Raw genomic sequence first — 22,553 nt, forward strand, 5'->3', positions numbered from 1 at the left:
CCAGCCCACACAAAGTGGGCCTTCCCTGAGGTCCACTTTCATAAGATTCCTGAACTCTCTATCCAAGCTGAAACAGTCACTGGAATCTGTTTTACCCCTGGGGTATGTGATAGGGACGTGAGGAGTATCAAGGAAATTTAGGTTTATTTGTCTGCTTTCATTAGAAGGTCAAGTCCAGAGGAAGACAAAACTTTGGGGACTGTCATTTTCAGATTTTTTCTGGTTGCTTTCAAGGTCTACCTCTCACTGTGATGCACAGATACACTCTGTTCATCTTATTGTTTGTCATGTAATCCTTCATTGAAATACACACACACTCACACACACCTTCCAACCATATCCATTAATTCTAAGACTAACCCTAACCCAATCTCCGCTAAACTGCTCCATTTTCCTCTCAAGAAATAGGAGTACTTTATAGGTAAATTTCTAGAGAAATGTAATCCAAACAAACAGGAGAAGTAGTTTGAAATTCTAGGCAGTAAATTCAAATGGTGGTATTGAGGGATGATTTCAAGCTCAGGCAAGACTTTAAAAACATCTCAAATAGCGATAGTGTTGCCGAAGTTACTATCTTCCTTTCTGACTTTTACAGAACAAGTTCTGGGGTAGATACATAAGTCAGAAATGATTTATTTCTTGTATTACTCTAAGCATCCTCTGTGCCAATTGACATTGCCCTATTTGAGCCAGTTGGGATTAAACTCTAGCTGCCCTCCAGTTTGAAAGAGGACAAGAGATGAGAGAGGTAGGATTTGCAGATGTTATGAGGGTCAGACTGTAAATACATCTTTTTTCATCAATTGAAACCTGTTTTCAATTGTATCAAAGGTACTATTTTAGTCAGTGAAAATATTAAGAATTTCTACTTAGAGCTCTAAGTAGCCTAAATGTTAGCTGTGCCCTTTTATCTAAGTAAAAATATTTTGGCAGTAATCCTTATTCTTTTTTTATTCATGACAACTCAATCTTCTAAGAAAGAATTCTACTAATTTCTGTATTTGTTGTAGCTTTACTTTCTGGTCTTCTCAATGTCTTTCACTAAGCTTTATCAAAGTCCTCTGCTCTGAACTACACTGGCCTCTTGTAGTAATCACTTTCACCTCCCCATCTACTACCAAAAAAAAAAAATCAGTTTTGGAAGAATTATCTAAGATTTTTCATAGGAGATCTAGTGGAAATATTCCTTCACTCATTGCCTGACTCTCTGCCACTTCATTAGTTTTGCCTTCTATCATGTCAATTCTCGTTACCTTGTTTTCATTCAGAGATTTTTAAAAATATGGTAAATGATAAATTACTGTCAAATTTATTGTTTTTGTTCCATGCAGACAAATTCTAGTAGCATTTGCACAGAAAGTTGCAATAATTACATATACTACAACAGGAAACTGACATTTAAACTTTTCTGTCTCCAGAATGGCCCTCCGAATAAAACTAAATCAATTATGTAAATATCCATTCTCTCTGAGATTTGATATGTAACCCAGCCATTATAACACAACCATTCTTCTGAAAAAAAAAAAAAAACATTTATTTTTAAATTACTTTTTAATTTATGGCTAATTAAAAAATTGGTAACAAAAGTTATTAAATTCCCATGCATTGGGCATATCATAAAAAAATTAAAAGTAGTAAGCTATACAATTCAAATATATATATATATAATGATATAATAACTTAGTTCTTTAGATACAAATTATGAGTAAAATAATAAAATATTTGCTTTACATTTGTAGAGCACTTTTGATTAAAAAGATGATGAATTATAATTTCAATTTTTATGACATTAAATAGACATAATTGAATCTTCTGAGAATTGCACACACATTTTCATATGTAATAGTCTCTTTTAATTTTTTATCTATCTGGACATTTGTTTTGAGTTCAAATTGAAATTCCTTGTGTAAGAAATTTATATTTTTCAGGTCATTACAAAATACACTTCTTAGAACTATATAATCTTTTCAACTTTAGAACTATGATTAATGGTTTGTTAATGACTTGTTGAAATTTAAGGTTTTTAAAGAAAATTTTCTATTAACTGCCAGTCTAAAAAAAGAATGCCTATTTAATATACATTGCCAGTTCACTGAAATGCACAATGAATTATTAATGTGAAAAGTATGTCACTTGTTGAATATTCAGTGAACCTATTTTTGAAAAAACTAACAGAATATGAGATATGAAATGTTTTATTCGTAAGTGAAAATCACTCAGTTGTGTCTGACTCTTTGCAATCCCATGGACTGAAAGTCCATGGGAATTCTCCAGGCCAGATAACTGGAGTGGGTAGTCTTTTCTTTCTCCAGGGGATCTTCCCAACCCAGGGATCGAACCCAGGTCTCCCACATTGCAGGCAGATTCTTTACCAGCTGAGCTACAAGGGAAACCCATTTTATTCTTACTTGAAAGCAAAAAGGCATAATTGTGGAATAATTGAAATCAGCATATTTTAATAAAAATCAGAAAATCATGTTTTATTAATTAAATTTCAAGTAATTTATATTTTCTCTAAATATTTGGGAGATGGATTAACCAAATATCTATTATGGAGTTTTTTAAAAAGTAAACTTATAGTCAAAAAGTGTTAATCAGTCCCTTTCAGAAGCTTAGGAATTACTTTACTGGGTGAGGCAGAAGTGTAACCTGCCCTCTCTCATCTTTCAGGAAGTTTAGTTCAACAAAACTGTATTCACAACTAGAGCTAATAAATACAGGGCATATAGAATGGCTGCATGCTTCTCTAGAGTTTTTTTGCACCATCTCCTGGACAAGCACTCACATTCAAGAAAGAGACAAGAATGCAAGCTTGGTTCATTAGCCAGAACACAACAGTTTAGAGACCATTTTGATTTCAATCAACTGTATTACCAGTATGTCTGGTTTAGTCCAGACACAGGTTAATCTTTTGATATTTGAAACCCAAAGAAGGTGCTTTCAATAATAACCTCTTCTAAGCTCTCTTGCTATAGAGTAATATATGAATAGAAATAATAGTATATGGCCTGGGCAATGTCACTCAGAATGGCGTGGAATACAGTTAGGGAATTCGATGAGTGAGTGGTACCAGATTTCATTCTCAGGCATTTATAAAAACAGAAATTAATCTCCTGAAATTCAAATTCCTCAGGCTACTAGGAAACAGACCTACTTCAGGCTCTGAAGAATTTTTAAAGTGCTGAGAACTTCAAATTTTCTTAAAAAATGAATGACTTTCCAAATTTTGTGAAGACTTAGTTTGTTTTAAAAAAAACTTCATGATTATAAATATCAATCTTTTAATATAGAATTAGGAAGTTGTTTTCTCTAAAGTTCTTTGATTTTTATTTACTTTACAGATGAAAGAAGCCTGAGAATTATAGATTAAAAAAAAGAAAATAGAGAAGAAACCAAGCAGAGAGAAAACAACAACAAAAAATTTTTAGCAAAACTGTAGCTAATCATAGAGCAGCCCTTGCTACAGTATAGATTATGAGTAGTTCTGACATTTCTATTATGGGCAACTTAATATTCACATATTATGCTGTCCCAGTTCCTAGAAAAAAAGGGATTAAGCTAAATTCACAATAGCCAGTGGGAAATGGTGTTGCTGGGACAATCAGGCTGGGATCTGTCAAGAGACATAAGTTCTTCTTACTGCTACTTACTGCTTCCACACACATAACCATTCCTGTGTGCTTAATGCTGTGCCCACCACCTGTCAGATATTGTGTTAGCTGCTGAGAAATCCAGTGCATAAGAAATACCATCCTCCGTCAATACTATGTAGTCGGATTTAGGAACAAGTGTAACATTTACTTACTTCTTTCTTTCTATTCTTATGAGAAACATAAATTAAGTGCCTACCAGTTTTGAAGGACTAAGGACACAAAACCTTGCCCAAGTCCCTGTGTCTCTGTCTTTTAAACACTGACTCAAGAGTTAGTGTTACTTGCTCAGTCACATCAGACTCTTTGTGACCCTACTGATGGGCCGGCCAGGCTCCTTTGTCTATGGAATTCTCCAGGCAAAAATACTGGAGAGGGTAGCCATTCCCTTCTCCAGGAAATCTTCCCAAACTAGATCTCTGGCATTGCAGGCAGATTGTTTACCATCTGAACCAGCAGAGAAGGGGAAATGTGAAGATGTAGAAACAAAGAATAGTTGTTGGGCCAGGAAACATAACAATTTAGACTATAAATTAGCCACATAGCAGAATCACCAAATTCCCAGTTTCTTGAAAGATACAGATAAAGACCTGACACACATTCCTAAGCTGGTTTTATTGGAAGCGGACTCCAGCAGATGAAAACTGCTGATCACAAGAACATAGACCCTAGACTGGTTGAAAACAGAAGGTTGACAATGCTTAAAACTTCACATTGATGCCAACTAATATAGGAATTATTCACAAGCTGATCACATCCTGGACCATGAACACTATAAAACTCCTCACTACCCACTCCAGGGCAGGTCATAGTCTTGAGGACATTAGCCTGCTGTGGCCTCCTTTGCCTGACAAATCAATAAAAACTACCCTTTTTTACTTTACCCAAATCTTTGTTTCCACATTTCTATTTAACACTGGTGAACACAGTTCAGGTTTCGACAACAGATATAAAATCCTGACACTTGTCCAGAAGCTTTTCAGACATGCAGAATATAAATGATTTGAAATGAGAGAGTAGCTATCTGAGAGAAAAGCAAATTAGTGTGATGATGAAACAGATCAGGACCCTATGGTCCTTGTCCCCATGTCCTCAACCTGCCTTTTGTCTGTGGAAAAGCTTTAGTCAAAAAATAAGTTTAATCAGAGAAGTGAGAAAAAAGCAGAAACAAAGAAAACCATCAAAGGAGAATGAAAAATAATAGTTTACCCATTAAGCATAGTCAAGGACCTGTAGTGCCTCCTCAAAAGAAAGATAGTGCTAAGTCGTATCCAACTCCTGCAACACTACAGACTGTAGCCTGCCAGGCTCCTCTGTCCATGGGATTCTCCAGGCAAGAATACTGGAGTGGTTGGCCATTTCCTTCTCCTTGGGATCTTCCCGACCCAGGAAATGAACCCAGGTCTCCAGCATTGCTGGCAGATTCTTTACCAACTGAGCTATGCAGGAAGCCCACCTCAAAGGCTATAGATCATATTTGGAGCCATATCTGTGAGCTGTCTTATAGATACTGAAACTCCCACCAGGTGGAAGAAGTTAACAACATAATCACCAGACTGTTGTAGCCATGATATGAGCTGCCACGATTCCGAGAACTGACCTCAAAGAAATGGAAACAAAATGACTCTGGAACTAAAGACTAACTGTTTTCAAAACAATCAAGATGACCCTGGTTAGATGACCAATGACCAATATCAAGATGACTATCAGTGCTGATGGTGCTGTTTCTGCTTGTACTCCTTTTCTCTGTCTATAAAAGCTCTTGCCCCTAGATTGTCAAGTTTGGGCAAGGGAATTGGTCTTTGGACAGGCATCCACCCTCTCCCCTGGTTGCCTGCCAGCATCCAAAATAAAGCAAACTTTCCTTTCCACCAATCTGGCTTCTTTAATGGATTTTGAGTAGTGAGCAACCAGACCTGGGTTTGGTAACAATGAAGGGTCAGAGGAAGAAAACTAATATTAACTAAATACATATTATGTGTCAGACCTTCTATCTGGCCTAGAATTTACACCAAATACAATAGTCACAAAATAGTCTCAAATTCTGAAAAATACAATTCATAAAAGAGGAATCTCATAACACAAGCCACATTCGCATAGGATAAAATGTTTCATGAATTGCTAGGAGAAAAGACTTTATCCCTCAGGTTCTCCTCATATGGAATAAATCCTCATTATGTTAAAAATTCTTTACATATTCAACAGTTTATTTTTGGAAATACATGCTAATTTTTACTCTTTCTCTTCACTTTAGTAATAGTGATAATTACTGTAAAATGTAACAGGAATTATGATGATCATTCCTATTCCTTAAAATGGAACTCTATATACTGGTGGAGCTTCCTGGTGACTCAGGAGCTGGTGGCTCGTGCAATGCAGGAGACCTGGGTTTCATCTCTGGGTCATGAAGATCACCTGAAGAAGGGGATGGCTACCCACTCTGATATTCTTGCCTGGAGAATCCCATGGACAGAGGATCCTGGTGGGCTACCATCCATGAGGTCACAAAGAGTCGGACACAACTGAACGCCTAAGTATGCATGCATATGCTGGTAGAATTGCTATAATTTAATTTAGAATTCTTACAAGTATTGGCAAAACATCTATGTATTTGACTATATATGTATAAAAGAAATAAAGGAACTTAGAAATATCCTCAAGCAATACTTTTCAGTGTGTCTTATAAAATATAGAAATAACCAAAAACTTCTGCTTTACACGTGCTAAGCTTATTTGCATAATCTTCCAATAATTATTAGCTCTGACTACAGTTATGTAGTTATCATTCTGACCCTAAAAAAATATGTTCTGACAGCATATCAATTATACATACAAACATAGAACCACACATGGTGTTTACTGCATCCAGACAAAGTTAAACTCCTAACTCTGGTAGCTATTTTATAACTTACTTGCTATAGGGAAAAAATACCCCAAATACTATTAACCATAGTAGTGTTACATATAGGAATTTTGACTTAAATAATTGTACTAATAGTGCGCTTTAAAAAAAAAGCAAAGTTGATAAGACATATATTAACTATACTAAACTATATTAAGTATATTAAACACAATAATAGGGAATAGGATGAGATAAATAAAAGTAAATGCTACATATTAAGTGATTTACTAGTAAAAATTTGTCAGCAACTTGAAGATAGCAAAAGGATATTTATTAAACATAACACTCAATGTCAATTAAATAAAATTTTGTCCTCATTAAATAAGGATGAAAACATTACATATTTTTAGGTCTCTCAGCAGCTGGGACCATTTTCAGTTTCTATGCTGATTTCATCAGTCTCTGAACTCTTCCAGTGTCTGCAGTCAGACCTAAAGATTATTTCTTTATGCAAATGCTTTTCAAATATGCTGAATTTTCATTGAGTTCGACTTATTTTCCATGAAAACAGTTAATAAATGGGAAGCATATTATAATCACTTTATTGCTGAGTGACATAATAGGCATTCTGAAAATAATAAACAATTGCTTGACAAATACATTAAACTCCTTTAAACATATACTTGGCTGCTCAAAGAACAGTTTCTACATAAAACCTTGACTCTGAGCCACAACTGTTATTTATGAATTCCCCTTTTTATTTTTGTAAGTTGAATTTTGTACTGTTTCAGAATTCTTAAACTCCAACTTTTAGACAAGATAATTTTCACTTTAATTCGAGGTGAACAAATATACACAAAGATTAAATAATGGCTCATATAAAATATGTGATGTAGTCTCCCCTCAACCAAATTCCCTTGAAAAAGATAATACATATTAGTTTTATTCAGATTCATTAATATTGCTAAGCAATACTTTACATTTTCAATAAATCAATAAAATATGTAGTTTTAGAAATTGTAAATATCCAAAGTCTCCCACTTTAAACATTTAAACCATTTCTATGATATTCTAAAGTGATATCATTAGAAGTATTTACTTTTTTACTTCTTGTGAATACACTGAGAGACTGAATGAGTAAACATGTTTTCTCAAAGTGCAGAACTTAAATATTTCATTTCAACTTACTGTACAACCTGATACAATGTTATATTTGTTTCTTTGTGGGCAAAATGATACAAAAATGTTATTATAATAAGTTGAATGGATTTTGCTCAGAGTGGTTCTCTTCTCTGAAATCAACTCAACTAAGTTCAAATTTTAGCATCTTGCAAAAACCTAATCAGAAGAACTTAAAGACAATTTGCAAAAAATATTAAATGTAAAACTGATTTTAAAAGGCAACCATACCTTTGTAAATTCAATTCTCCACTATACATAAGAGGGACTAGAATACAGAAAATTCATCACTAGTGTTGATAAGCAAAAGTTAATCAAGCAGATGAAACAAAGTTAATCAAAGTGCAATAATGTGTGTATTTGTTGTATAATAGAATTTTTCTTCCAGTGCTTCCCCATGACTTTCTATCAAAATTAGAGAGAAATCTAAGAGGTGATGCTCATCCAATCACTCACCTTATGTGGGTGATGAGGAGTGTGGTGGTGGGAATGAAGAAATCGTCCACCCTGTCAAACTGCTTCCCCACAGGCTGGGTGTGGATGGTGTGGTGTGGTACATTCCCACTGGCCAGGGTTATCACCTAAACAGAACACTGTGTTTAGATCTTGGCCAAGCATGTCCTTAATAGGATCAGAGATGAAATAAATCTTTGGTATTTGTTTGCATAGACTCTTTATTTTAAACCTTAATATTAGTGTATTATTAAGCAAATTGGAATTCTGTTTGCTTATTTCAATGTAGAAACTTCTGTTTCGAAAAAGGAAAAAATGGAAAACATTTTTTCTTGAACAACTTCTGCTTAAAATATAAAATAAATTTGCATATTGATAACTTCTATATTATAAAAATGTTACTGCTTTAATAATAAATATAAAAACAAGCATACATATGATGCAAATTATTAAATTTGTTTCTTTTTTCTTTGTTCCTCCCTTTTCCTTCCTTCCTTCATAGCTTTATTGAGGAGTAAATGATATGTGAAAAACTCCCCTTCTATAGAACATAGTTGGAAACATAGGACAGAAAACTCCAAAATATATCATTTGAAATATTTTTGCTGTTAGAAATCTTAGGTTGCATTACATTTTATTTTTTTCCTTTAATAAATTGAAAATAATAGATTTAAGCAAGTTTAATCAGAGATTTTTTTCAAATATTCACCATTAATTGATTTTAAAACTTTCAAATTTATTTTTTAAAAAAATCACTACATTTAAGCTCTTTTATCCCATTTTGCACCAAATTCTTTGTTTTTCCTTCTGATTTCTCATACCTCCACATTTGTCCTATTGTCTCTGCTTCACAGCCATTGTTCTGTATGAGCCTTTTAATGTACTTCCTTGCCTTTATTTTACTTCTTTTAAACCCTTTCTACATGCGGTTACCAAATTAAAAATCCTAAACTATTGAGTGCCTAATAGACTTTCCTCCCTCAAAACTGAGTGTCTTCCTTTGGTTTTTAAGACAGAAGTAAATATAATTTTTTTTTTTAGTTTTTTTTCCCCCTGAAAGGTTAATTTTTTTTTCATTGCAATGATTATACTTTCATGGAGTTCCGTTAGAAATTGCCAAGTTCAAGAAAATAGATTAATTATTATAACAGTCAAGATAGGTTCAGTCACATTACAATCAAAAACCAAAACAGAACAGAAACAAATACTTCTTTACTGCTTCTTTATTTTTTAAAGATAAACATTTTGTTTTATACCTGTTACTTTCCCAGAGGTCTTTGGCAGGATATCTATTGCTTTTAGTATTTTTATTCTGTTTTCCATGAAGAAAGAACAGCCAACTACCTTGAATATTTTCATTCGTGGCAGACTTATTTTGCCAGAACTAATCATATGGCTCCACCCAACCAAAAGGATACCCCTCTCCCCTGTCATTTGCCCAGGAAGAGAGAACCAATGTACATGGTTAAACTTTAAAGACATTGTACCTATTTTATTCATGGTTATCTTATTAATGTGTATCAGTGAGAAAGTCGTCACTGGACTTCAGCCACTTATAATAATGTCTACGAGACTATAATAAAACTCAACAGGATTATAACAAAGGAACTCCCCAATTTTTTTCCGTTAGGTTGTACAGAGGTATATATTTCTCAGTATGCATGTAGATGCATTTGAAATTAATAATAGTACTGACTGACAACAGCAATAATAATACTGAGAGCTTGCTATGTGTTAATATGTGTTCTAAATAGTTTACAGACACCACAGAATTTAGTACTCAAACAACACTCTGATGTGTGTATTGCATCCCACATCATTCACACTCCTGAAGGCCGATTAACTGAACCTCTCTTCTGCACTTGTCATTGTCTTAGACTGTAAAATATGCAAAGCCACACCCCCAGTTCCCTTCAGTCTGGACTCTTCCCCCTGATGGGTCTAGGCCCTTCTTGATCCTGGAATTGAGCAGGAAGTGGTGAATTGCCAGGTTTGGGACTGAGTCTACTGACTCCAAGGACACAGACTGATCTGGGATGCACTTTGATCAATAGGTGCACTCTTGCAAAAATCCTGGCTCATTTCTAAGAGTGTCCTGCTGCCTGCTTCTCTGTGTGCGATGCCTGCAGTAGAGGGACACCACTTCCCACTGTCGCCTCATCTGACTGGGCCTATGTCCTGGCCAGGAGAAGAATGCAAGGACTTTATTCCAAGTTGTTCACTAGAGATATTTTCTTGTCAAATTGTTGTGTGTTTGTAGTACAGACACTGCGTTTGTGTCGTAAAACTGAAGATGACTGATAGATGAGTTTTAGAATTTTATGGAATTTCTTAAGTTTTCATAAGACATAAATGCCCATTAAAAAGAAAAATAATAACTATGATAAATCTTTGAGACTTTATCTTTAGAACAGTAGATGGAAAATCATTGTCTTAAATACTTAAAATCATGACAGTTTATGGGTTTATATTAATTAATTATAAATATCACATAAAATAATATATAATAAAGATTGCTTTCAGACTGGACAAAGACATACAGATTTAATTATATTTACAACATGAAAACACAGAGAAGGGCTTTCAGATCCTTGATAAAATGTTGTGCATGTTCAAGTTTAAGAGGGTAACATTATAAGATACAAAACATTAGAGCAAAGAAGTACTTCCTAGCCTCATACCCTAGCAGTCTCTAGATGTGAGTCTTTCACCATCATGGCACAGGGACACTAGCAAAACTGAGAGCTTGACAATGGTGTTTGGTTTCAATTCAATTTTTCCAAAGGAAAATCAATTCTCTTTTTCAAATAAATCTTAGATCCCATTATTTTGGAAGACATTTCCTGATAATCTTATTGGGAGACAATTATCCATACATATTTTGACATTTCTGCTGAGTCAGGTCTTTCTGAGCAAAAAAGTTTGGTTAAAAGATGATGGCATAGCAAAAATGCCTTTGGAAGTTGGAGATGAAGTATTGCTCCTGAGAGATTTAGGGACTTAATTCCTCTGAGCCAATTACTACATTGCCAGGATACTGACATACTCCTCTACTCCAGGAGAAGATTTGTATATTTTTCAGAGTAACAATCTCTATTTCTCACATGAGATGGTGGACTGAGGTGCTGCAGCTGCTGCTAAGTCACTTCAGTCGTTTCCAACTCTGTGTGACCCCATAGACGGCAGCCCACCAGGCTCCGCCGTCCCTGGGATCCTCCAGGCAAGAACACTGGAGTGGGTTGCCATTGCCTTCTCCAATGCATGAAAGTGGAAAGTGAAAGTGAAGTCGCTCAGTTGTGTCCTACTCTGTGTGACCCCATAGACGGCAGCCTACAGGCCCCTCCATCCATGGGATTTTCCAGGCAAGAGTACTGGAGTGGAGTGCCATTGCCTTCTCCAGGACTGAGGTGCTAGCCACCTAAAATAACTTAGAAACTCATGATTTGAGTCAGTAGCACTGTGCTGGTTATTCAGGGTGACTCTAAACTCTCACTGCATCACCACATGAGGGTAGGCACTGCAGAATAAATGCTAACAGGTTCCATGGATAAGAGACAGTCTGTCCTCTGATTCAGAGACCCTGTGTTTCCTGCCAGTGTGTCTATATATCTGTTTATCTATCTATCACCAACTTATCTATCACCTATTTATATATCATCTATCTGTCTTATACATACCTAAATGCACACACACACACTCTCCATATAAATAAATTTTATTGTATGTCATATTTTAAGAGTAATTCTCAAATACTACGTTTTATTTTATATTTTTAGATGTGAGACTAACCATTCACTTCTACCCAGCATATATTTTAAAAATTTACTAAATCTTATTAGCATATTTTTACTAGACATTCAGGGGGAAATAACCCATTTTTAGATGGTTATATAGTGTGTGGGATGATTCTTAACATCTCTACAAAAGTCATTGTCAAAATGTGTGTATATATATGTATATATACATCTATCTGTCAATTTCAAATCATAAGCAAATTCTACAAAAATGACAGTAAGTATTCCCCAGTTAGAAATGAACCAGCACTCAGATAGTAAAATCTTGTGTGTTTGGAGAAAACTGAAGACCTGCTTTGAGACTCTGTCTAACTCTCCTGGGCTCTACTACACAAGCTACACTCCCCACATACCTTTCTAAAGAGATGAAAAAAAAAGAAAATTCGAGGGAAGCTGGAAATTGCCAAACAATCCATCATAGTCACCCCCTCCTCCTGCACAGTGGTTGTCATTATAGGTTATTCCTTTGGCATATAAATCTAATGTTTGGAACATCTAAACTAAAATATTTCCTAACCAAAAATGTATTTGTGTATCAACTTTTTTTTTCCCCTTTCTTTGAAGATCTAGATGAAAGAACATCATTGATACTGAAAGTTTTAAAGATCATCATTTTCTCAGACACACTGAAAGGGACTTACCTGCAGTGTTGGAGAAGTCTTTTCCATTGTACCCCAGCTGAGCACCCAGACCTGGTCATGAGATTTGTCATAGTGTAATTTAACTGGGACGGGGTCTGTGCTTACTGCCTGTAACAGATAAGGATTGAAAAAGTTTTCAGACCAAAATATTAATTTAAAACTCGGCCAGAAATTATGTAAAAATTCAAGAGCTTAGATGTAGGATTAATAAATGTATGTTGCCCATAGATGGACCTAGAGATTGTCATACTGAGTGAAGTTAAGTCAGACAGAGAAGGAGAAATATCACATGACATCCCTTATATGCAGACTCTAAAAAGAAATGATACAAATGAATTTATTAATAAAACAGAAACAGACTCACAGACCTAGAGAAATAATTTATGGTTGGGTGGGAGTAGGGATAGTTAGGGAGTTTAGGATCAAATTTACACACAGCTGTATTTTAAATGAATGAAAACCAAGGTCCTACTATACAGTCCAGGAAACTGCTCAAGGTTATGTGGCAGTTTTGATGGGAGGGGAATTTGGGGGAGAATGGATTATTGTATATGTATGGCTGAGTCCCTTTGCTGTCCATCTGAAGCTATTACAACACTGTTAATTGGCTATACTCCAATATAAAATTAAAAGTTTAAAATTGCATGTTGCCAATTAGTTTTCTAAATCCTATTTTGATTAATTTGGAAATATGATACTTTATTCTAATATGTTTTTACATGATTTTATATAGTTTTATTTTCATTCATTACCTATGCAAATTGTGTTTAACAGAGAAGCTATTTAGGAATTCAAGGTATAAATGACTAATATGTGCATTTTAATCAGTTGTTGAGTACAGGTAAGAACTATATTTATACTATTAGATTTTTCTATCCCAATGCTAGTTATGGGATTTGACCATTTATAATGCTAAAACACCAACAATCTAATATATAGTTGCAACTATAATGACAAATTACCTAATTTAGTTTCTTTAATGAGAAATCTAAAAGCACAGAAAAAAGAGAAGCAGCTTTTTGCACTATACTTGATATGATACATGCATTTTTCTGCTAATATTTATACCTAGCATTTACGGAAAACACAACTTCCAAAACATAAATTGCTGCCAGGAAGTTATTTCACTCACCTTAATTCCAGGCTATTGATATTATAACTTAACACTCCACTTCAGTAATTTCCTATAATAGTTACATATTTTCTAACATAATACATAAAACAAATTGTATTCAATACAACAACCCTTATCTGATATTGAAAGCATTTTTTTCCCCAGAGCTCTATTGAATGACCTTAGAGAATTTCCCAAGTTAGTTCATAATGTAATCCTCTTCTCAATGGGCTAAAAGTAAACTATAATTGTTGAGTATATAGAGACTCATATTTTAACTATCACAACAGCAACTTGGTTTTACTGATGTATTTCTTTCTAAAATGTTGGCCTGTATTTTAGCTATTTAAAATTCTCAATACATTGAAGTAATTATTGGATTTCTGAAAAGACCTGTTTAAACATTTCTGTGTTAGTGTCTTCAGCTCTTTTTTTCTAGCTAACAGAGCTATTAAAATACTTTGGTTTCAGGTGGGCAGCGATGTTGTCAGGGAAGGTAGTCCCCTTGGAAAGCAGCAGAGATTCAAGTCAATGACTAAGCTTATTCCCCTTTGAGAAGTGTGAATTTTCCCAGTCTTCCTAGAGATGAGGGGTGGTCACATGTAGTTAAGATGATGAATGATTTCTGAAAATAAAGCATTTCCATGGAAAGAGACAATAGCAGGAGGAGACTTCCATGCATCACACTTTTCTTTTCTTCCTGCTTTGAATGTTGTCATTTGAGAATATTAACCCTCAACTTCTAAAGACTTCACACTCCATTTTATGCTAGTATAGCTCAGCGGGTAAAGAATCCACCTGCAATGCAGGAAACACAGACAGCACAATTTTGATCCTTGGGTTGGGAAGATCCTTTGGGGAGGAAATGGCAACCCACTCCAGTATTCTTGTCTGGGAAATCACATAGACAGAGGAGCCTGATGGGTTACAGTCCATGAGGTCACAAAGAGTTGGACATGACTGAGCAACTAAGCATGAAAGCAAGATTCCTTTGATTTTTCATATTTTCCCTTTATATGTTAAATTTGATCTATGTATGATTAATAGTCAGACTACTTTACATGTAACTTAAATTGGAAGAATATTTAGGCTTTTACCAACTGAGCTGTGAGGGAAGCCTGAAATAGTTCAACAGGCAACAATACCACAATAAGAAAGACCTCATTGTTATTCAATTCTTAAGATACAGTTATAAAAATAGCAAAGATCGTTAGCTAGCTTTTATGTAGTAGGAAACAATCTGAATAAAAATTTTTAGTTTGCCAGCTCGTGTAAGTTTCTTTTCTTTTCACCTGGCCATTCATAAATGTTATCTTTTAAAGGGTATAGTGAGCTTCTCTGGTGGCTCAGCGGTAAAGAATACGCCTGCCAATGCAGGAGATATGGATTCAATCCCTGGTTCAGGAAGATTCCCTGGATAGAGGAGCGTGGTGGGCTACAGTCCATAGGAACTCAGAGTCGGACATGACTTAGAGATTAAGCAACAACAAAGTGTATAATAGCACAGTCCATAGTTAATATCCACATTAACATACAGTCCATACTTAACATAGTTCTGTTAATATCCCCATGAAATGGATAAGAAAACTGAGACATTTGTCTCTCCAGTAGTCATCGAGCAAGTGATCAGCAGACCTGGTATTTGGGTCTGTGTTCTTTCCCTAAGTGGGGACCTCCCTACCTGTGAAAGAGCAGCCCCTCTTGTTGACAAGTTTCATTCCTGACAATGTCTAGATTGGATAGGTTGCCTTCCTATTTATGCTTCATGGACAGGAAATATTCTTTTTTATTTTTTTCTTTTTTGGAAGATGAGAAACTCACAGGGCCCAAGTATATGCAGTAGCATTTGTATAAGCAATATAATCCCAGGGGAAAAGCATCAAGAGGCAGTATACACCATGTTTGCCTGGGTGCCAAGTCGCTTCAGTCATGTCCTACTCTTTGAGACCCTAGGGACTCTAGACACCAGGCTCCTCTGTCTGGGATTCTCCAGACAAGAATACTAGAGTGAGTTGCTATGCCCTCCTCCAGAGGATCTTCCCATCCCAGAGATCGGATCCACGTCTTTTATGTCTCCTGCATTGATAGGCAGATACTTTACCATTAGTCCCACCTGGGAAGCCCTATACACCATGGTTATGAACATGTATTCTGAAACTGATCTCAAATTTTAGTGTCTTCATTTAAACTGAAATAACAATAATGAAAATAACACTTTGGGAAGTCACTAAACTTACTGTGGTTCAGTTTCCTCTATAATAAAATGGAGACAACAATAACACCTACTTCAAAGGGTTCCTGTAAATATCAGGTAAGGTGGTAAGTATAAAGTGCCCAGGTAAGTCTGGTGAGTGTTAAACATTATAAAAATACCACTGCTACTACTATTAGAAAAAACTAACTGTATTAAACTAACTGTATTAAAGTACATGGCAGCATCACAGTGTTTTAGAGATGTAATGCCTTTATTTAGCAAATAAAGAATTTGATAATTCTTTAATAATTTAATAATTAATAATCACAGTCTTAGTCCTGGAAGAGTTTATAGGTGATAGGGTAGAAGAACTTAAAATAACTAGATGCATATCTAGTTAATAAAAATACGGGCAATTGCTGTGGAAAATCAAAGGAAGATGTAAGAACAGGATGAGGGAGAATAGGAGGTGATGCTTTCACTGAGCCTTAAACTATGAACATTTTCTTTTATAAATGGCAAGCAGAGACTATTTTTAAAAGTTAACTTATGAGAATATGTTCTAGGAGGTGTCAGAAGTTGTTCACGATTAATCTCCTTCAAATAAGATAAATGTTTCTGAAGGAAGAAAGTATAAATTTTCAAAGCAACTTCAGAATTTGAAAGATGTTTATTCAATGCCCTCCAAAATGTGTGAACAATTTTTGTTTGCAGCATTTCACAGGTTTGGTATTAAATTCAGATTATTTTGCTTTTTGGTTATAAAAGCTCACCAGAACTAAAAAAGACATTCAGATAAAAATGAAAAATAATTCTGACTACTATATTTGGAAGGTGTTTAACTCCTAGGAAAAATCTATTTACAATTTTCAAATGTGCAGATATAACCCATTTTACAGAGGAAACGTTGACATGGTTTTCAGCAATGAAATCATACAACCATGACAAAAATATTTCCAAACAACTGTATTCAGGATAATCTTATGATAACCCAATTTTCAGTCAAAAAACTGATATTTTCCTACTTATATGGCCAACCTTTGAAAGGATAAATTACAGGTGTTGGATTTTATAAATTATTTGCTAGTCTTCTTTGGAAATTACTTAAACCATCAGTCAGTGTAGACCATTAGCTTTTGTAAAAGAACAGCTCTATATTTGACACTTAAAAATTCTTGCCACAATTAAGCCTGCAAGCCTTTGTGTTGTAAAGCAGTTCATTTTTTCACAGTTTTAAAGAAAATTCTACAGATTCTATTATCCTTGACTGTCATTCTCCCCTACTTCCTGTCACCAGGATCTGGCTGCATCTGCCTTCCAAAGACTGAACCTTTGCAGCTCCTGCCCTGCTCTGACCGCACAGGGAGCCTCTACCATCTCCAACCTCACCTCAGGATTTCCACCTTTTAATTTTCTACTTGTCACAATCTGGATAGATTTATCAGAGTGACCTTGGTTTTTTGCTGCTGCTTTTTGTTTGTTCGTTTTTGGTGAGTATTAGATGGATCATGGCACCAGTTTGGCCAAAACACTGTGAAGTCTCTCATTTCCCTCAGAGTAAAAGCCAGACGCCCTTATAATGACTTGTCACTCCCAGTCTTCTTTCTCAGACCCCTCACTTCCCACACTGCCCCTCATTCCTGCCCAGGTCTCTGATCTAGATGCTCCGGCCACTTTGCTGTTCATCCAACATGTCAGTTAGTCACACTACTCCCATTTGGAGGACTTTTCCCCCAGAACCAGTCTTTCCCAGAGAATCAAGCGTCTGCTTCCTGTACCCCTTGGTTGAGAACTCATCTTGTAGGTGAGGCCATCCATGGCCACCCTGCCCTCTGTCCTTAACTTTCCCAATCCCACCTGCCTTGTTCTGCTGCTTTATCTTTTCCAATAACACTGACCACTTCCCATATTGTAGAATTTACATATAATCTTCTTTTGTCTGTCTCCATCCACTGGGGTCTAGGCTCCAGGAAGGCAGGCCTTTTCGGTTTGTTTAGCTATGTGATATCACCTCTTGCACTTAGAATAATACCTTGTAAATAGTAGTACTCAATATATAATTAATGTACCATTATATCTACTTTTCAATAGGCAGGTAAGGTGGTCTGGTATTGCCATCTCTTGAAGAATTTTCCACAATCTCTTGTGATCAACACAAAGGCTTTAGCATAGTCAATGAAGCAGATGTTTTTCTGGAATACCTTTGCTTTTTCTATGATCCAATGGGTGCTGGCAATTTGATCTCTGATTCCTCTGACTTTTTATTCCAGCTTGAATATTTGGAATTTCTCAGTTCACATACTTTTGAGCCTAGCTTGGAGAATTTTGAGCATTATTTTCCTAGCATATGTGATGAGTGCAATTGGGCAGCAGTTGAACATTCTTTGGCATTGCCCTTCTCTGGGATTGGGATGAAAGCTGAACTTTACCAGTTCTGTGCCCACTACTGAGTTTTCCATATTTGCTGGCATATTGAGGGCTGCATCTTCACAGCATCATCTTTTAGGATTTAAAAATAGTTCAGCTGAAATTCTATCGCCTCCACTAGCTTTGTTCATAGTGATGCTTCCTAAGCCCCACTTGACTTCACGATCCAGAATGTCTGGCTCTAGCTGAGTGATCACACCATCATGGTTATCTGGATCATTGAGATCTGTTTTGTATAGTTCTTCTGTGCATTCTTGCCACCTCTTCTTAATATTCTCTGCTTCTGTTAGGTCCATACTGTTTCTGTCCTATATTGTCCCCATCTCTTCATGAAATGTTCCCTTGGTGTCTCTAATTTTGTTAAAGAGATCTCTAGCCTTTCCCATTCTATTGTTTTCCTATATTTCTTTGCATTGATCACTTAGGAAGTCTTTCATATCTCTCCTTGCTTTTTTGGAAATCTACATTCAGATGAGTATATCTTTCTTTTTCTCATTTGCCTTTCATGTCTCTTCTTTTCACAGCTATTTGTAAGGCCTCCTCAGACAACCATTTTGCCTTTTTGCATTTCTTTTTCTTGGGGATAGTTTTAAGCACCTCCTCCTGTATAATGTTAGGAACCTCCCCCCATAGTTTTTCAGGCACTCTATCAGATCTAATCCCTTGAATCTACTTGTCACTTCCACTGTATAATAGTAAGGGATTTGATTTAGGTCATACCTGAATGGCCTAGTGGTTTTCTCTATATTCTTCAATTTAAGTATGAATTTGGTAATAAGGAGTTCATGATCTGAGCCGCAGTCAGCTCCCAGTCTTGTTTTTACTGACTGCATAGAGTGACTCCATCTTCGGCTGCAAAGAATATAATCGACTGATTTTGGTGTCGACCACCTGGTGATGTCCATGTGTAGAGTCAGCTCCTGTGTTGTTGAAAGGGGGTGTTTGCTATGACCAGCACATTCTCTTGTCAAAACTCTTTTTGCCTCTGCCCTGTTTCATTTTGTACTCAATGGCCGAACTAGCCTGTTACTCCAGGTATCTCTTGACTTCCTACTTTGGAATTCCAGTCCCCTATGATGAAAAGGGCTTTTTTTTTTTTTTTTCTGTGTCAGTTCTAGAAGGTCTTGTAGGTCTTCATATACCACCTTACCTGTCTCCTGAGAATCCTGTATGTGGGTCAAGAAGCAACAGTTAGAAGAGGACATGGAACAATGGACTGGTTCAAAATTGATAAAGAAGTACATCAAGGATGCATAGTGTCACCCTGCTTATTTAAGTAATATGCAGAGTATATCATGCAAAATGCCAGCTGGATGAAGCACAAGCTGGAATCAAGATTGTCGGAAGAAATATCAATAATCTCAGACATGCAGATTATACCACCCTTATGGCAGAAAGCAAAAAGGAACAAAAGAGACTCGGTAAAAGTGAAAGAGGAGAGTAAAAAGCTTGCTTAAAACTCAACATTCAAAAAATGAAGATCATGGCATCTGGTCCCATCACTTCATGGCAAATAGATGGGGAAACAATGGAAACAATGACAGATTTTATTTTCTTGGACTCCAGATTCACTGCAGATGGTGACTGCAGCCATGAAAATAAAAGATGCTTGGTCCTTGGAATAAAAGCTATGACAAACATAGGCAGCATATTAAAAAGCAGAGACATTAATTTGCCAACCAATGTTCATATAGTCAAAGCTATGTTTTTTCCAGTAGTTATGTATGGATGTGAGAGTTGGACCATAAAGTAGGTTGAGCACTGAAGAATTGATTCTTTTGAACTGTGGTGTTGGAGAAGACTCTTGAGAGTCCCTTAGTCTGCAAGGAGATCCAACCAGTCAATCCTAAAGGATATCAGTCCTGAATATTCATTGGAAGGACTATTGCTGAAGGTGAAGCTTCAATACTTTGGCCACCTAATGCAAAGAGCCAACTCATTAGAAAAGAACCTGGTGCTGAGAAAGACTGAAGGCAGGAGGAGAAGCAGACAACAGAGGATGAAATGAGAAAATGGAATCATCAACACAATGGACATGAGTTTGAGCAAGCTCCAGGAGATGGTGAAGGACAGGGAAGCCTGGTGTGCTGCAGTCCATAGGGTCACAAAGAGTTGGACATGACTGAGCAACTGAACAACAACATCTACTTCACTGGGAAAAGTAATTGGCAAAATTGAACATCATGCCCAATAGCATAATAATTTAATCATTTTTATTGTTTTATAATATATATGCTTAACAAGATTTGTTATGAACAAAGCTTTTCTCTAAATATATTACAAATGCAAATTTTTTAAACTTCATGACAGTCTGTCTGTTGATGTGTGCACTATGCTATCTCATTTGTATAGATAAAAATAAACCAAATAAACTCATTGCACCAATGTCCATCCCTCCGAACTATAAAACTCTCACTTTCCTCTCAAATGCTCTCATGCTCATCATCCAGGTGGCTTAGTGGTAAAGAATCTGCCTGCCAATGCAAAAGACATGAGTTCTATCTGGGTGGGAAGATCCCCTAGAGAAGGAAATGGCAACCCAGTCCAGTAGTCTTACTGTGGAACTCCCATGGACAGAGGACCCTGGAGGGCTCCAAGGAGCCTTGCAACTGCAAGGAGTTGCAAATAGAGTCAGACATGACCTAGTGACTAAAACAACAACCAATGTCCACTCTTTCCAACTGTAAAACTCCCATTTTCCTGCCAAGTACCCTCATACCCACCATCCAAAATACAGATGAATGGAGGTCTCCAATATTATTCCATTTATTAAATATTTTTAAAAAAATAATATGATTCTTTTTTTAGTTTAAATAATATAAAAAATGTCCTGGGATTCCTTTCCCATCTATTCATCTCTCATTGCTTTTTTGTTGTATATACTCCATTTGGAGACCATTGATATATATATATTTTTTTTTTTTGTTTCTGCAGCCACCAAGCATATCTCAGAAAAAATAAAATTCAGAATATAATGTTCAGAAATATAAGATTGGGAAAAAGGATTACACATATGCTTATCTTTCACTTCAAGATTAACTTATGCACATAGAATGCTCAAGGATTACTTATTATAGTTTGCATTTGCCGATCAACATTATTTTGCTAGAATAACTGTTATCAAACTTTGCCTTTAGAAGCTTAGAAATGAGATTTCTAAGCACGTGTATGTGCAGCACGTGATTCAACCCCCACCACCATTATAGAACAAAAGGGATCACTTTTAATCTGTTGAACGGTTCTGTGGGACTTCGTTTAAATAAAATTTTCTAACACTATATGTTGGAAATTTCTCTCTCATCCCACAAACACCATTCTTTCGTGTATACAGCAGCCTTTGCTTGTCTTGCTGACATTCAGATAATTAAGCCACCAAAATCCTTCTTTCAAAGATTTATTGACTTATTAGACATATTCAGAAACATCTTTAAAATCATTATTGTAATTAATTAATAGTAGCTATCTACATATACAGATCCTAAAATCCATATTTCATAATTTCCCATGTAAGCACCTTTTCAGATTGTTATATTATCATGATGAAGTAACTTCTTATCCTATTCCTTTGTAAAAAAATGTGTAGAATATACTACACAACGCAATAACAAACAGCTTTACTTGTAGTTTTATAAACATATTGGTAATATTTTTCTTTAATATTTTAAAACATTGTTTCAAACATCGAATAGGATACAATTTACTCAAAGTATGAAGGTTTTCTCTTTGTATATCTATAAACTTTAACTCCCTCATAATTCCAACATACCTAGTGAGATACACATTTATCAGTACTTCTTGAAGGGGTGCACCGATTACAGATAATTTAAAACTGATGCTCTATTGGTTATGCTCCAGTTGTATCAACTTCTATAAAGATGGCATGTTTAGTCAGAGTGAAGTTCTGAGAATAGCAAAAAAGATACACAGAACTTGGAGTTTAGCCTTGACATGTAGGAACAGTGAAGCACAGCTTGTTTATCAGTCTGACAAGGAGAGTACCAGCTGGCTAATTAAGTGAACTTAATTTAAACTAATGATGTAGATTCTCAGGATAATGTGCTAACAGCTAGAGGAGACTGCTGATGACACTTAAGAATACCCGAGGTGTTACAATAAGCCACATCTGCATCCAAGCAGAACCTGATTTTGTTCCACAGAACACAAAATGAGGTCAGTTTACTAGTTAATCTTTTATGCAAGAAAACACCTGCATGCCATTCTTACAAAAATTATTAATGAGAGAAGCAATAAACATTTGA

At 35.7% G+C, this 22,553-nt stretch overlaps 1 protein-coding gene across 3 annotated transcripts in view; it reads right to left on the reverse strand.

Moving 5' to 3' along the window:
• FSTL5 (follistatin like 5) overlaps nt 1-22,553 on the reverse strand; it is an 875,401-nt gene that overhangs the window by 52,294 nt on the left and 800,554 nt on the right. For all 3 annotated transcript variants that reach the window (XM_070385610.1, XM_070385609.1, XM_070385608.1), the window contains 2 exons: nt 12,560-12,667; nt 8,128-8,252 (listed from right to left, as the gene is read on the reverse strand). In XM_070385610.1, coding sequence (XP_070241711.1) covers nt 8,128-8,252; nt 12,560-12,667 — 233 coding nt within the window. The remainder of the gene's footprint in view (nt 1-8,127; nt 8,253-12,559; nt 12,668-22,553) is intronic.

This window comes from Bos mutus, chromosome 17 (genome assembly GCF_027580195.1).
Source record: "Bos mutus isolate GX-2022 chromosome 17, NWIPB_WYAK_1.1, whole genome shotgun sequence".
Classification (NCBI taxonomy): domain Eukaryota; kingdom Metazoa; phylum Chordata; class Mammalia; order Artiodactyla; family Bovidae; genus Bos; species Bos mutus.